Raw genomic sequence first — 17,038 nt, 5'->3', positions numbered from 1 at the left:
ACAAAATGTACATGTATATCAGTCTGAAGGGTTACAACCCGAAACGTCACCTATTCCTTCTCTCCATAGATGCTGCCGCACCCACTGAGTTTGTCCAGCATATTTTTTGTCAACCATGCAGTTTTATAACACCAATTATGTATTTTTCAGAACTTTGAAGTGGTGAATCACTTTTGAAGCAGTCACTGTTGTAGTGCGAGCAACAATTAAGACAGAGAGCTGGAGTATCTCGGCAGGTGAGGCAGCTTCCCTGGAGAAAGGACCTGACCCAAAAGGTCATTTATCTACATTTCAGAGATGATGGCTAACCCGCTGAGTTACTCCAGCACGTTGCCTTTTGCAGAGTTAAAAATTGGGCAGGATTTCTCTTCCAGCTGCAAATTTTACATCCGCACGTGGTGCAATAAGAGTTGTTTGTATATGCATATGTGTGTACATATGTATGTGTGTATGTGTGTGTGTGTGTGTGTGTATGTGTATGTGTGTGTGTATGTGTATATGTATGGATGTAAGTATGTGTGTGTGTGTATGTGTGTGTGTGTATATGTGTATATGTATGTATATGTATATATATTGATGTGCAGTGCCAGTGCAGATGGTGAACTCAAGGATACAGAAATACACCTTACAATAGCGGATGGAATCTTGAACAAGACACATCTACCCCAAGAATAAATGTCAGAGGAGAAATTTTAAGAGCATTAAGGAATGCGAGGTTGTGCATGGCACTGTTGGAGTTTGTCATCAACGTAGGCATCATGTCACTTGTTAGTGAATTGAAGGAAAGATTATTGAAGGATAGAAGACCAAGATCTTAAGTGAAAGATAACACAAGCATGGGGCATGGTGCAGGGTTCACTTATGTTCCTTCTGGCATAAGCCCAGGTAGTCTGGTGCCAGGTCAGTGTAACTCACCTGGAGGGAGCAAGGATGCAGAGGGACAACCTCAATGCCTCTTCCAGTGTTGCTTGGCGGTGTTTGCAAGAAAATTGACAGCCAGATGCATCTTTGTTGGAATTGCATTGAATGGGGTTTCTACCAAGAAGTATGGGACAAAACACAGGAAAATGGGACTAGTGTAGATGGGACATGTTGGTTGGTGTTGGGCCGAAGAGCCCGTTTCCACACTATATTACCCTATGTGTTAATAAATCAAACGCTAAAATGTCACTTACACACAGTGCAGCGGGATAAAACAGGAACAGAAAATTCTGGGAGGCCACCACCATTTCTGGAAGGAGTCGAGTACACATTTCAGGACAAAGACTCCGATGACTGCAGTTTTTGATTTTGAACTGAATCAGGTTCTACTTACCGTCTGTCCCTTTCCATGCATTGTATTCCATGTTTAACACAATGCAGGCCCACAGCAAGTGGTCTCCCCAGCCCGAGAGCTACGAACTCTGTAGAAGTCGGCAATGCTCCTTCAGAGGAGGTCACTAGCAGAGTGCAGGCACAGCAGTGAAGAGTAGAGACTACTGTTGCTGGCTTTAATCTGTCAACAGACTCTGGGGCACATTTAGAGATGTAGCGACATTTGAACGAAGTGCGGGAACACTGATTTAAAAAATCTGTCCAAATAGCCAGTTTCATTTCTACTTTCTATGCAGTTTAGTTTCATTTAGTTTATCTGAGAGATAGTCTGTAAACTGGTGCTTTGGCCCACCATATCCACATCGATCACCCATTTACACTAGTTCCATGTTATTCTACACACTGGGGACAATTTACAGCAGCCAATTAAACTACAAACCCGCACGTCTTTGAGATGTGGGAGGAAACCAGAAACCTACATGGTCACAGGGAGAACATGCAAACTCCTCACAGGCAGCACACAAAGTCAGGATCAAACCCAGGTCTCCTGTGCTGGGAGACCAACCCATCGCATGATACAAGTGGCTCAGCATCTGAGAAGCACATATTTATTTCTAACAGCCTTTGCACAAAGAAACAACTCAGCTGCAATCTAATTTCATTGCAAGACCTTTGGTGCAGAAAAGGCTGAGATTCTTCTTGAGGAAATAAAACCATTGATCTCAAACCAATAGAAAATTAAAGCATCATGTGTATATAACCATATAACAATTACAGCACGGAAATAGGCCATCTCGGCCCTACAAGTCCGTGCCAAACAACTTTTTTTCTCTTAGTCCCACCTGCCTGCACTCATACCATAACCCTCCATTCCCTTCTCATCCATATGCCTATCCAATTTATTTTTAAATGATACCAACGAACCTGCCTCCACCACTTCCACTGGAAGCTCATTCCACACCGCTACCACTCTCTGAGTAAAGAAGTTCCTCCTCATGTTACCCCTAAACTTCTGTCCCTTAATTCTGAAGTCATGTCCTCTTGTTTCCACAAACCATTCTGAACCTCAGAAAAGGTGTGTGTGGTAATGGAGAGAATGAAACCGAATATTTCAGCAAACAAGCTGACCATCATTGACACTTCAATTATAGTCCATGGGCTGAAATTCACGGCCCTCACAGAGAAAATTCAGATGACTTGCTATAACATGTACATAGACATTAGATTTGCTTCCTTCACCAATCTAAGCATCAGCTAAATAATTAGAAATACTTTCCTGAACCAGCCCCAGAACTTCTAAAACTTTCGTCAAATGTTTTTGAGTCGATTGCCATGTGTTAATCTGAAAAGTACAATTCGCTCCCAAAGTTTTTTGTTGGGAAAGGGACCATGACAAAATGTGTTTAGAGTCAAGAAGCACGGCATGGAAACAGGCCCTTTGGCCAACCTAGTCCAAGATCTATCCCCCATTCACAGTGGTTCTATCATCCCCCCCCCCCTTACAATTTACAGGGGCCAGTTAACACACAAACCCGCACGTCTTTGGAGGAAACCGGAGGTTTTAGAGTGAATGTGCAAACTCCACACAGACAGCATCCGAGGTCTAGATTAAATCCCGGTCTCTGGCGTGTGAGGCTGCAGCTCTGCCAAAATATTAAAGATTTTGTATTAGAATCTCCAATCTAGTTTTATCAACTAGTGGTAAAAAAAACATGACCAAAGTTATGGTCACAAATGTTTTGTAACATTGTGAAATAACATATGATCTTGCAGCATTATTGGATCCAAATAGTCAGAGAGAAGCAGTGATTGGAGCATCAGCATATCACCTCAATAACGCTACTGAGCTCGAGGTATGAAAGCAAAACGCATTTGACCTTTTATACCAGTGCAGAACCAAATAAGAGTCCCATTTTCCTTATAGCTGCAGTTTTTGTTCGTTGTTGTGCATCTCAAGTTTATCCCCAAAGACTTGGTGCAATAATAAACGATTCCTTATTTTTTTATCATGAAAAGTTCCAAGGACGTACACAACTTAGCAAGGGATCAATGCTCTCTGTACAAACTAAATGAGAAGTGATCATAATCTTGGGGAAGAACATTGTTTGGTGGACAGCATAAGAACAAACTGTGCTTGTATACCATTGTTAAATTTTAAGATAATCATATTACAGTCAGTTCATTTTCATAACATTGTTAAATAAAATACATAAAGCAGAACATATTCTTCTCCAACTGTACATTTTTAAAGGTCTTTGTATCTGGAAGGTTGCCTTGCGAGTGTGTGAGTGAGTGTGTATGTGTGTGAGTGAGTGTGTGTGTGCGCGCACACTCATGCACTCACACAACAGTGCTGGTTTTGATGGGGCTGAATCCCTTCCCAGGGAATGGCCAATCTATCGGACAATCTTGCCATAAGGCTACATTCAAGCACCATAATACTTAGCTTTATATATTTGCAGATGCCTTAATGCTTTCTATGCAGTACATGATGTGCAGTTAACAAGTTTTGACACTTTTTGAGGCAGCTGCAATGGGATAGAAAAATGTTATCACCAGAGTAAGCACCAATCTGCTGGAGGAACTCAATGTAGCAATGTTACAAAATTTTGAGACTTAAAAAATCAAGTCTGCAATTTATCCCATCAGATAAAGCATAACAATAAGTTTAATTTGACACCTAATTCACTTTCATATCTCAAGTAATAAAAAAGTTATGGCCATTTTCATACTTGGAAATTAGCATCTTGTTCCCTATCGATTTTCTATGGACATAACAAAAAAGCTGTGATCGCGGACAGTCAAAAGCCCATAACCTTCTTAAAAATTACGAGAACTGAATGAAATTTTCAGTTATCATAGATTGAACCATTCTGAAACAAATATAAAACAATCTTACTTGGAGGACCTGAAATTAAAGCATATATTAGTTAGTTACCCAATTGGAGGGAATAGGCAGGTGATGTTTGGGGTCGGGAGCCTTCTTCACATGAATGGAGGCGGGGATGAAACTCAATCTCTGAAACAGATGCTGCCTGACCAGCAGATTTCCTCCAGCACTTTATTTTTTGCTTAGGATTCCAGCATCTGCAGTCTCTTGTGACATTACTGGTGTACTCTTTTGCGTTTGTCGTGCGACCACTCTTCTGGATGGTAGCCTAGTGAATGTTTGCATGAACAGTGGAAAAATTGGGACAATAAAAATCTGACACTTCAAAAGATCCAGGTTCTGCAATATGTTCACTATATCTTCAGGCCAGGGTGTTGATAACATCAGGAATATCGAGGTGACAAGCTGAAGGATATCTTTCCCTCTTTGTACATGAGGAGGAAGAAACATTCTTTTCCGTCCAGATTCATTGCTGCATTGTTGATAACTGTGCCCTGGTTAACAGCAGGAGCGTTTGGGAGAATGAAGAAACGATAAATGCTGAAATCTTGAGCCAAATAAAAAGTGCTGGAGGAATGTAGCCAGTCAGGCAGAATCTGTGGAAGGAATGGGCAGATTACTTTTTGGGTTGGAATTCTTCGTCATCAGTCTGTCCATTCCCTCCACAGATGCTGTCGGACCCACTGAGTTCCTCCAGCACTTTGCTGTCGGTAGAAAGTACACACAAGGCCGAACATTGTGCCGAGGACATTTTGAAGTGAGGAGGGGTTCAGACACCCTTTTCTTCACAACCAATAGATTCATTTTTAAGAACACCCTGTGGTACAGGAACACATCTGAGAACAAGAGCTGGAAGACTAACAATCACGTGGATTTTAGTGAAGATGGCTTAAGGTTGAAGGATGACCAGGGCACAGGTAAACTCCCTTCCCCTCAGGCATCTTCTAACATGGCGTTGGCAGAACATCTCCAAAGGCAACACCTCCAACAATGCTTCAACTAAAACTGCATCGTCCCAATTATAAATTAATCACTTTAGATTTAAATTCTCAACTCGGCTGAGCTAAGTAGATACTTTACATTATAGCTGTAACCCGTTTAACTTTGTTTATCCAGTCGGTATTGGTGCAGATTCTGAAAGCAGATTTTCTCCTCAAAACTGGCAATTCGATCCTCTTCCTCCCCCTTAAACAAGGGAAGGTCGACTTAAAAATGAATAGTTGGAATAAATTCTATCCCAATATTGTTTCAGTCCTGGTGGTAAGTGGAGGGACACCGTTTGGGGAGGATTTTATTACAACATGATCTGGACGAGGGAATTGAAGGCAATATCTCCAAGTTTGCGGATGACACTAAGCTGGGGGGCAGTGTTAGCTGTGAGGAGGATGCTAGGAGACTGCAAGGTGACTTGGATAGGCTGGGTGAGTGGGCAAATGTTTGGCAGATGCAGTATAATGTGGATAAATGTGAGGTTATCCATTTTGGTGGCAAAAACGGGAAAGCAGACTATTATCTAAATGGTGGCCGATTGGGAAAGGGGGAAATGCAGCGAGACCTGGGTGTCATGGTACACCAGTCATTGAAGGTAGGCATGCAGGTGCAGCAGGCAGTAAAGAAAGCGAATGGTATGTTAGCTTTCATTGCAAAAGGATTTGAGTATAGGAACAGGGAGGTTCTACTGCAGTAGTACAGGGTCTTGGTGAGACCACACCTGGAGTATTGCGTACAGTTTTGGTCTCCAAATCTGAGGAAGGACATTATTGCCATAGAGGGAGTGCAGAGACGGTTCACCAGACTGATTCCTGGGATGTCAGGACTGTCTTATGAAGAAAGACTGGATAGACTTGGTTTATACTCTCTAGAATTTAGGAGATTGAGAGGGGATCTTATAGAAACTTACAAAATTCTTAAGGGGTTGGACAGGCTAGATGCAGGAACATTGTTCCCGATGTTAGGGAAGTCCAGGACAAGGAGTCACAGCTTAAGGATAAGGGGGAAATCCTTTAAAACCGAGATGAGAAGAACATTTTTCACACAGAGAGTGGTGAATCTCTGGAACTCTCTGCCAGAGGGTAGTTGAGGCCAGTTCATTGGCTATATTTAAGAGGGAGTTAGATGTGGCCCTTGTGGCTAAGGGGATCAGGGGGTATGGAGAGAAGGCAGGTACGGGATACTGAGTTGGATGATCAGCCATGATCATATTGAATGGCGGTGCAGGCTCGAAGGGCCGAATGGCCTACTCCTGCACCTAATTGCTATGTTTCTATGTTTCTAACATGTCCGCCTTCTGTCATCAGCCCTATTAAGATCGCCCAGAAGAATGGGCAGATCACCTGATTAGGGCTCGCTGTCCACCAACAAGACCACGGGATGAATAATCTACAAATCCAGACCACCAAATGAAAATACAATTCGGTTTTACATTCGTCTGAGAAGCACCATAACATGCAGAGAGCATCCATTAAAAACAGGCAGTGTCGCTGTTGCACACAGTTTATTCAACAATATGGTAAATAAGAAAGAAATCAATTTTAGCAGTCTATACAGTGATCCAAAGTTCATATTTATAAGTAATTATCAATAAATTGCATGATTTACACGTTTCTGGATAGGTTTTTTCTCTTTTTCTGCTTGCCCATTTTCAAGTTTTACACAGAAGTCTGAAAGAGGAAAAACCAAGGGATGTGTTCAATAAAATCAGCCACACAGTTTTTTTTTCTAAAGGATCCTTCGATAGTCTCACCAAAAAAAATAAAATAAAAAGTAAAATGTCACCATTAAACTGAAAACCCCCACAATATTCTACATCTGCAGGACATTTGGCAGCTGCCAGTTTGTGCAATAGTCTCTCATTCTACCTGTACAAATTATTAATACTTTGAAATTTCTGTTCAAACCCTTGTATAGAAATGAAAAAAATTAAGGGAAGAAGGGGCTACACAAGAGGTATGGTAATCCACTGTCGTCAAATAAACAAATGTATACAGTAACGCAGGCTGTATTTTTGCTGTGAAATGCTTTGCATTAATGGACAATGCTTACAAGATTCTTTGAAGTTAGAAAATAAAAATATGAATTCAACTCTCCTTTTAAAAAAAATGTAGGTATGGGCAATCTGCAATTGAAATAACAGAATAGGAAAACAAAAAAAAGGACTGGCTGTTGACCAGTTATAACAAAAAATATATTCTTTGTATAATATCATCCCTCAGTTTTTTTTTCCTCAATAAATTGCAGTTTGTTGAATTCTGGGACAATTGTCCTCCCTAGAAATTTCAAAATTGTTTTTTTTCAGTACAAAAACCCTAAGTAAAGACGAAAAATGAGAATTTGCTCCCAAAATGCTACAAGATGTCTAGTGTATTGTGATTAATGTTTGTGCCTGTTAAGTCTGGGTTGTCAGAACCCAAGCCAAGGTCACTGGCGGCACCATGTAAGCCTGCCATTCCAGGGTTAGCAAGTTGGGAAAGCATTGCACTCTGGTCCGGAGCTGTAAAATGTCCTTGATCCATTGGATTTGCCTGGGCAGCTACCATTCCCGGATGTGGGGAGTTAGTCTGTGGCGAGACATGATGTGGAGACGGTTGAGGTTGCATCCTGGGCGACGGGCTGGAATGAGGTGGTTGGGACTGCGGGCGCGGTGAAGGCACGGGCTGTGGCGACCGGACCTGGTTGCTAAGAGAGGATGGGTGCTGGCCCTGGAGGTGAGGTGACTGAGCCTGGCCAGGGAGCATGTGCTGCTGCGGACTCATGGAGTTGGACTGGACTGGAGAACCCATCTGCTGCTGCTGCTGCTGCTGGAGAATTCGCTGCTGGAGGGCCTGGTGGAGGCTTGAAGTGCCCTCTGCCCCCATTCCTGCTTGCGGAAGTTGGCTCATCTGTCCCATGGGTTGCCCCACTTGGCCCATGGCTCCCTGCTGCATGGGCATATGATGCTGTATCCTCTGTTGCTGCGGCTGTTGCATGGGATAACCAGAACCTTGAGGTTGTTGGAACTGATTAGCCATTCCAGCAGCCATACCAGGGCTCGATTGCTGTTGCTGCTGTTGCTGCTGTTGCTGTTGTTGCTGCTTCTGCTGCTGTTGCAAGAGCTGTCTTCGCATCAAGAGCTCCCGGAATTGGGAGTTCATACTGGGATGGCTCATGTTCATGGACTGTCCTTGTGCATTGATCACACCTATGCTTTGTTGCTGCTGCTGCTGCTGCTGTTGTTGTTGCTGCTGCTGCTGCTGAGGCATGTTGGGCCGTTGAACTCCAGGCTGCATGGGGCTCATGTTCTGCATGCCTGGGTTGCCGTGAATGACTTGTTGTCCCTGAAGACTCTGCTGAGCCTGCATCCCTGGCTGGGGCTGCATTCCTGGCTGCCCCTGCATGCCTGCCTGGCCCTGGCTTCCTTGATACCTGGCTGCCCTTTGCTTGATGAAAGCAGCCATAAGCAGGGGGTTGGAGCGGAGGATAGCAAGCACTTGCTGTTGCTGCATCTGGGAGCTTGGGGACCTGAGAGTCCGCAGTAAGTCCTGCAGAGCTCCCTGGGGAATGGCACCTCGATTGGGCTGAGGCACTCCTGACGTAACTTGGCTCATGGGTGGCGGCGGCTGGGGTTGCATGTTCATTTGCAGGGCTTGCTGGGTCATCTGCATGACTGGTCTCTGCATTCCTTGTGGATGCTGCTGACTCTGGGCCATTCCAGCTTGGGCCCACTGTACCTGCTGCATGCTCGCTGGTCCCATTCCCTGATCCGCATGAGATGGGACTCTCTGCACCTGCTGTGGGTTCATGCTCATCCCAGCCATCTGATTCATGGGCGCAATGTGGGGGTTCATTACGCCAGGCCGTTGGAAAGGCTGCTGCTGTGCCATCAAACGCTGAGCATCAGCTGCTCTCTGAATCTGCAAGGCCATTTCCACTGCAGCTGCTGGTGGTGGAGGCTGTACAGGTGGTGTGGCCTGCGTTGCAGATATTGCCTGACCAGTCGGCTTGCCTTGAGGTATAGGGGCCTGCGGTTGACTTCTAGCCATGCTGTTGTAGGAAGGCATGTTAGACGGTGGCGTAGGTTGGGGTTGGGGCTGCGGCTGGGGCTGTGGTGGAGCTGGGGGTTGGGGTTGAGGAGTCTGTGGGGTGCTGGGCTGCTGTCCTGTTGGTGTAGTGGGAGCAGTGCCACTCGGGGATGGCAAGCTTTGCTGTCCAACGCCGCCTCGCTGCATGGTGGCCATCCTCCTGCGGAGCATCTGGGCTTGCTGTAGACGGTGTTGGAGCTGCTGCTGACGGAGCTTGTGCTTGATGTTGAGACAGAACGGCACGGGGCACTTGGTCTCTTGGCAGTGCTTGGCATGATAGCAACAGAGCGCAATAAGCTGCTTGCAGATTGGACAGCCGCCATTGGTCTTGCGTTTGCATCCCTTGGTGTGCTGCACCACCCTCTTCATCTTCTGGCAGGAAGGCAAAGAACAGTTGGCATTGCGGCACTGACACGCGTGGACCAGTGACTGAATGCAACGCTGTATGCTCAGCCGCCTTGAATCTCCAGTGCTAGCTTCTGAACCTTGCGAGTTGCTCTCATCGTCCAGGCCAAGGCCAAGCTTCTCCATCTTGTGTTCATGTCCTTTAGTGTTAAAGCAGTTGACACAGAGGTCATAATCCTAGGGCAAAGAAAAACAAGATGGTTCAACGACTCCTGCATCTTCAACAACTGGTGCACAAAAACATTTATTCTCAATTGATAACATGAAAACTTCCCTTCATAAACAGCAATCGGACTGGATTATGGTTGAGCAAATTTTGTTTGTGCTACTTTGAATTTGGGACGTTTAATGGTGATTTAATTATACTTAAGAGTGAGGAATAATCGGTGTGGGTGTTTGCAGAGAACTTGCAATCCTTCTGGTTGCGACAAGTAGACAATTACAAAAAGGGTGGCAGAACTTGCATGCCTTAAAAAGGTGAAAAGTACAGGTGCAATTAAAATAGTCAAAAGTCTGATTAAGGGGTATTAAGGTAAATTATCAAGTGGATCAAGAAAAGGATAAATGGAACCAAGATACAGATCAACCATTATAATAATATATAATAATCTTATATATATAGCACATTTTTAGTCAACTTGCATTGACCCCAAAGCGCTTCACATAATTACATTACATTTACACACAGGCAAAGGTGGGTGAAGTGTCTTGCCCCAAGGACACAACGACAGTATGCACTCCAAGCGGGATTCGAACCGGCTACCTTCCGGTCGCCAGCCGAACACTTAGCCCATTGCACCATCTGTCGTCCCGCAACCATTGCTTAAAGAATGGAAGAGGTTTGAAAGGCTGAACAGCTAACAAGTACCTTTTGACACCAAGACAGTTTAAATTGGTAAAAGAACAAGCAATTGTTAGTGAAATATTCCATACGCGATCTAATTCCTGATCTAAGTAATGGAATGAGCAGCCACAAGGCCTGGTTTTATAATCCCAAACATATATTTTGATTGAAGGTGCAGGACGGAAACAGGCCCTTTGGTCCACCGAGTCCATACTGGCCATTGATCACCCGTTAACACTAGTTCCATGTTTGCCCACTTTCTCATCCACTCCCTCCCTACACTCTCGGGGCAACTTTACAATCAATCAATCAGTTTTATTCAGGGCCATTAAGTTACAAACCCGCACGTCTTTGGGATGTGGGAGGAAAGCAGAGCACCCAGAGGAAACCCACGTGGTCACAGATAAAACATGTACATTTTACACACACAGCAGCCGAGGTCAGGATGGCACCTGGGTGCCTGGTGCTGAGAGACAGCAGCTCTACCAGCTGTGTCACTGTGCTTCAATTGATATTTTTTATATAGGAATACAAAGAGCGTTAGTACATGATTCTATACAAATATCAAACTAGAAAGAGTAAATGAAAATAATAAACTAACATTATTCCGCACCTCACAAACAGTGCAGTGCCATCTGGTCTCCACGTGGTGCTTGCACTCATTGCATGTGTATACAAAGCGATCCTGGCCCTGGTTGTGAAGTTCCACCAACATGCACATAGTTGACCACTTGGCTCGTCTCAGCGATGAGAACTCCATGTGCTTGTCCCTTGCCAGTGTGAGAAAGGCATCGCGTCCATCCATCAGGTCACAGGCGATGAGAGGATCAGGATCTAGGATGGTTGGCAATGAGTTTGAGTTGGGACCCGCAATCAGGCGGATCACAAAAAACACCTGCAGAACAAGATCGATTAGACAATTAGAATTCGAGCCAAACATCATCATCAGACCCAAATAAAAATCTGAAAGTTTATTTAATTTGCAACAGGTACAAAGTACCTAACTGGTTGATGATGACACTACTACTGGAACTAACAGACATCTTACTGCCTTATGCATTTCGTTGTCTCTGTACTGTACACTGACAATGACAATTAAAATTGAATCTGGATCTGAATCTGAATCTGAATCTTATCAAAATTATTCTCAAATTAGTACTATAGTATGGCTTGAAATGCATTACACCAACTAGTTCCAATTGTTTAAGAAGGAACTGCAGATGCTGGAAAATCGAAGGCACACAAAAATGCTGGAGAAACTCAGCAGGTGCAGCAGCATCTATGGAGCGAAGGAAATAGGCAACGTTTCGGGACGAAACGTTGCCTATTTCCTTCGCTCCATAGATGCTGCTGCACCCGCTGAGTTTCTCCAGCATTTTTGTGTACCTTCAACTAGTTCCAGTTGTTCATCCCATTTGCAAATTAAATACTTCCAGATTGCATCCTAATTCTATTTAAAAATTATTATTATTTTTTTTTTTTTTTTTGCAGTTAACAGATTTAAACCTTTTGTCCAACCAAATGTCTATTTTTATTTATTTTCAGAGTTTCCTTACAGATTGCAGTAGACATTAGATTTATAACAAAGAGTGCAGTGGAAAGTTTTACAATCAATTCAATGCATACAGATTAATTTGTCTGAAAAGTGCAGAGGGTAAGTGTATTTCTCTCAATCGGTTGCTAGAGGAGTTCAAATTGGCAATGGCTCAACTGCTTGAATGGGCCTAATGGTTAAATCTGCAGAGGGAAAGGCTCTCTGCCAACCACATCTGCTGTACAACATCGCCCTCCAACAACAAAGATCCAGGACAAGACCCAGGAAAATATTTCCATTTCCCTTAGTACGGGAGCCTCCTCCCAGTGGAGGGAGACACTGACGATGAAATTCTGCATCATGTTCAATGACCATCATAAATTTTGTTGACAGAGGGAAAGTATCTGAATATTGTGACCCAAAATCTGTGGTTAAACTCATGGCCTTCCCACCCTCCAAGCTTCCGAGTAGTGCACCACTTACAGAGATGCAGCGAGACCTGGGTGTCATGGTACACCACTCATTGAAGGTAGGCATGCAGGTGCAGCAGGCAGTAAAGAAAGCGAATGGTATGTTAGCTTTCATTGCAAAAGGATTTGAGTATAGGAGCAGGGAGGTTCTACTGCAGTTGTCCAGGGTCTTGGTGAGACCACACCTGGAGTATTGCGTACAGTTTTGGTCTCCAAATCTGAGGAAGGACATTATTGCCATAGAGGGAGTGCAGAGACGGTTCACCAGACTGATTCCTGGGATGTCAGGACTGTCTTATGAGGAAAGACTGGATAGACTTGGTTTATACTCTCTAGAATTTAGAAGATTGAGAGGGGATCTTATAGAAACTTACAAAATTCTTAAGGGGTTGGACAGGCTAGATGCAGGAAGATTGTTCCCGATGTTAGGGAAGTCCAGGACAAGGGGTCACAGCTTAAGGATAAGGGGGAAATCCTTTAAAACCGAGATGAGAAGAACTTTTTTCACTCAGAGAGTGGTGAATCTCTGGAACTCTCTGCCACTGAGGGTAGTTGAGGCCAGTTCATTGGCTATATTTAAGAGGGAGTTAGATGTGGCCCTTGTGGCTAAGGGGATCAGGGGGTATGGAGAGAAGGCAGGTACGGGATACTGAGTTGGATGATCAGCCATGATCATATTGAATGGCGGTGCAGGCTCGAAGGGCCGAATGGCCTACTCCTGCACCTAATTTCTATGTTTCTATGTTTCTATATCACCACCTTATCCCCGCAAAACCTTCCAAATCCTCAAACAGGATAAATGGACCAATGTCCATCTCGAAGGCAACATCCTTTGCATTCGAGTCCTCGCTACCTGATGAGCAGGCCAACATTGTTTATATGTCCAACCTCACGACAGTCTATTCTGAGGCCCATCACAAGAAGAGAAAATGACCAACTTTCTCAAAACCACCGTAAAATAAAATGCAACATCTCAACCGAGTCCTGAGAACTTCAGACCTAAAATGTCAGAGCATTAAGAGTCTCAAATCCATTTGTCAGGAGCACAGAAGCCCAAAGAAAATGGTGGAAGGAGCTCACCTCCCAACCTACTCAGCTTCTCAGCAAAGCATCTCCTCACCTACCTGCAGTAGACTCAGCAGGTCCCACATTGGCTTCATCAGCCACTGCAGAGCTCAAGTGGAAGCAAGTCATTCTCAACCAGGGGACTAGCCAGGGGAAGATCTTTCTTGTTGCAGCATGAAAACCGGGCATCTATTTTAAGGCAGGGACTATCACTGCTACACATGCCCTCATACAGCAACAGAAAAGTAAACATTGGCCATTATACAGTGCATTCAGAAAGTATTCAGACCCCTTCACTTTTTCCACATTTTGTTATGTTGCAGCCTTATTCTAAAATGGATTAAAATTCTTTTTTTTTTTTTTAAATCATCAAATACACACAATGCCCCATGATAAAAAAGCAAAAACAGGTGTTTAGAAATTTTTGCAAAGTAATTAAAAAGAAATAACTGAAATATCACATTTACACAAGTATTCAGACCCTTTGTTGAGGTACTTTGTTGAGGCACCTTTGGCAGCGATTGCAGCCTCGTCTTTAGGGTTTGACGCTACAGGGTTGGCACACCTGCATTTGAGTAAAGTCTCCCATTCTTCTCTGCAGATTCTCTCAAGCTCTGTCAGGTTGGATGGGGAGCGTCGATGTACAGCTATTTTCAGGTTCCTCCAGAGATGTTCGATCAGATTCAAGTCCAGGCTCTGGCTGAGCCACTCAAGGACATTCACAGACTTGTCACAAAGCCACTCCTGCGTTGTCTTGGCTGTGTGCTTAGGGTCGTTGTCCTGATGGAAGGTGAACCTCTGCCCCAGTCTGAGGTTCTGAATGCTCTGAAGCAGGGTTTCATCAACGATCTCTCTGTACTTTCCCTCGATCCTGACTAGTCTCTCAGTGTCTGCCGTTGAAATACATCCCCACTGCATGATGCTGCCAACACCATGCTTCACCGTAGGTATGGAATTGATGAGCGGTGCCTGGTTTCCTCCAGACGTGACGCTTGGCATTCAGGCCAAAGTGTTCAATCTTGTCCAGGCGGCCAGCTCTATTAAGAGTCCTGGTGGTTCCAATGTTCTTCCAGTTAAGAATGACGGAGGCCACTGTGCTCTTCGGGACCTGCAATGCTGCAGAAATTGTTTTATACCCTTCCCCAGATCTGTGTCTCGACACAATCCTGTCTCGGAGGTCTACGGACAATTCCTTCGTCTTCATGGCTTGGTTTTTGCTGTGGCATGCACTGTCAACTGTGGGGCCTTATATAGATGGATGTGTGCCTTTCCAAATCATGTATGATCAATTTAATTTACCACTGGTGGACTCCAATCAAGTTGTAGAAACATCTCAAGGATAATCAATGGAAACAGGATGCACCTAAGCTCAATTTTGAGTGTCATAGCAAAGGGTCTGAATACTTATGTAAATGTGATATTTCAGTTATTTCTTTTTAATTACTTGACAAAAATTTCCAAACCCCTGGCTTCACTTTATTATCATGGGGTATTGTGTGTAGATTGATGATAAAAAAAAAAGAATTTAATCCATTTTAGAATAAGGCTGTAACGTAACAAAATGTGGAAAAAGTGAAAGGGTCTGAATACTTTCTGAATGCACTCTATATGGAAACAGTGGGGCTAGCTGGAACACCAGCACCATTGCTTTGGTTCAAAGCAGCTAAAGTAACTCAGTGGCAAATTCTGTCTGCATAGTTTGTCCATCAAAAAATGTTTTCGATGAATGTTCATGGTATGCAGGTGTCTTCTCACTTAACCTTTGGAGGGTTTGTGGATACATACTTTAGAAATCTAATGGGCACAGAAAGAGGAGGAAATCAGAGGGGCAGCATATTCTTTATTTGATACAAGGAGACATGCAGAACTAATGAAAAAGAAAATCAGCAATTACGTGCAAAAAGACGACAGGAACAGCAGAAACATACCTCCTTGTGCTTTTCCATGGTGGCGTAGAGTTTCTGGGAGAGGTCATTCGACACATTGGGCATTCCTGGTTTCTTCTTGTTGCCCCGGCTCAGGCTGCTCTTATTCTTGCTCGTTTTCTTATTATTCTTTTTCTTTGCATTTTTGCTGTCTCCCTTTTTCCCCTGGAAAGATGCAAATTGATAGTTACAAAATGTCAATCTTTATTTTAATTTTGAAAAGTTACATCAAACGCAAATTCACTTCAACCCAGCTCTCCACTCGAATGGAGCAGACAGGAAGAATTCAGGGCAGAAGTGAAGCCGGCCTGGCAATAAGACGGGTCTTGCATATCCATCACCTCCTTACACACGCTGCCGTTTAAAACAGTACAGCTGAAACATATGCCAAAAAATCACCAACAGATCTCAGAGTTCAGCAAGAGGGAGCATACTACAGATACTGCAGTAGTACCTTTGTATTGTGACATTTTCATGCAAGAAAAGGTAATGCGAATCATCATAGCTGGTCAGGCTTTGAATAAATGAATATAAATGTTACTTACTTTCAATAAGAATACAAGAAAGAGGACACATCCAGTGTTATGTTTTTATGGAAGTGCAATGGTAGTTCTTTTTACAAGAACATAACAATTTAAAACATTATCTAGGCTTCATATCTTATTACATTCAGGCTTAGAAATCCTAAGAAACCCATGAGTATGGTTTTACACTTTAAAAGCCGGAATTAATCTTTGCATCTTAAGTGGACCAATGTGTGCTAGCCAGGATTAGGTTGCTCAAAGCAACTTCCATTTCAGCGTTCTGGTGTTCAGTTGGTTTAAAATGTAAATTGCAGAATAGAATTTCACATGCAAAATAACCATCCCTTAAGGGGCTGTCCCACTGTACGAGCTAATTCAAGAGCTCTCCAGAGTTAAAAAAAAAACAAAACAAAAAACTCGTGGTAAGCACGTAGAATGTACGTAGGTGCTCGGGACGTCACTTAGCGGCTCGTAACGCTAATGGCAGGTACTCGGGAAATGCGGTAAGCTCGTGAAGATTTTCAACATGTTGAAAAATGTCCACGAGAGCCCCGAGTACATACGAGCGGCTATTACCGTAATTCTCCGAGTTCGAATCAGGGGAAACTCGGGAGAACTTGAATTAGCTCGTACAGTGGGACAGCCCCTTTATTTTTCATACTTATTTACCCTTGAGAATGGGCGTTTTTTTTCGTTAAGAGATACAGTGCGCAAACAGGACCTTCGGCCCACCGAGTCCGCACCGACCAGCAATCCCCATACATTAACGCTATCCTACACACACTAGGGCCAATTAACACTTATACCAAGCCAATTAACCTACAAACCTGCTAGTCTGTGGGAGAAAACCGAAGATCTTGGAGAAAACCCATGCGGTCACGGGGAGAACGTACTAACTCCGTACAGACAGCACCCCTTGTCGGGATCAAACCCGGGTCTCTAGCACTGCAAGGCAACAACTCTACCGTTGCGCCACTGCAGTCTCTTGGTTCAAGATCTCCATGACAATG

General features: G+C 43.8%; 1 protein-coding gene across 2 annotated transcripts in view; it reads right to left on the bottom strand.

The window, feature by feature from the left end:
- Window positions 1-6,683: 6,683 nt before the first annotated feature.
- The window catches only part of ep300b (E1A binding protein p300 b), an 82,826-nt gene continuing 72,471 nt past the window's right edge, over window positions 6,684-17,038 (bottom strand). Inside the window, exons 29-31 of one of the 2 annotated variants that reach the window (XM_055663221.1) lie at window positions 15,508-15,669; window positions 11,112-11,405; window positions 6,684-9,843 (exon numbers count right to left, since the gene is read on the bottom strand). In XM_055663221.1, coding sequence (XP_055519196.1) covers window positions 7,549-9,843; window positions 11,112-11,405; window positions 15,508-15,669 — 2,751 coding nt within the window. In that variant the 3' untranslated portion in view covers window positions 6,684-7,548. The remainder of the gene's footprint in view (window positions 9,844-11,111; window positions 11,406-15,507; window positions 15,670-17,038) is intronic. The other variant, XM_055663222.1, reaches the window with a different exon arrangement.

Source organism: Leucoraja erinacea, chromosome 37 (assembly GCF_028641065.1).
Source record: "Leucoraja erinacea ecotype New England chromosome 37, Leri_hhj_1, whole genome shotgun sequence".
Lineage (NCBI taxonomy): Eukaryota > Metazoa > Chordata > Chondrichthyes > Rajiformes > Rajidae > Leucoraja > Leucoraja erinaceus.
The sequence above is the reverse complement of the archived record's forward strand: the minus strand, read 5'-3'. Positions and strand labels throughout refer to the sequence as shown.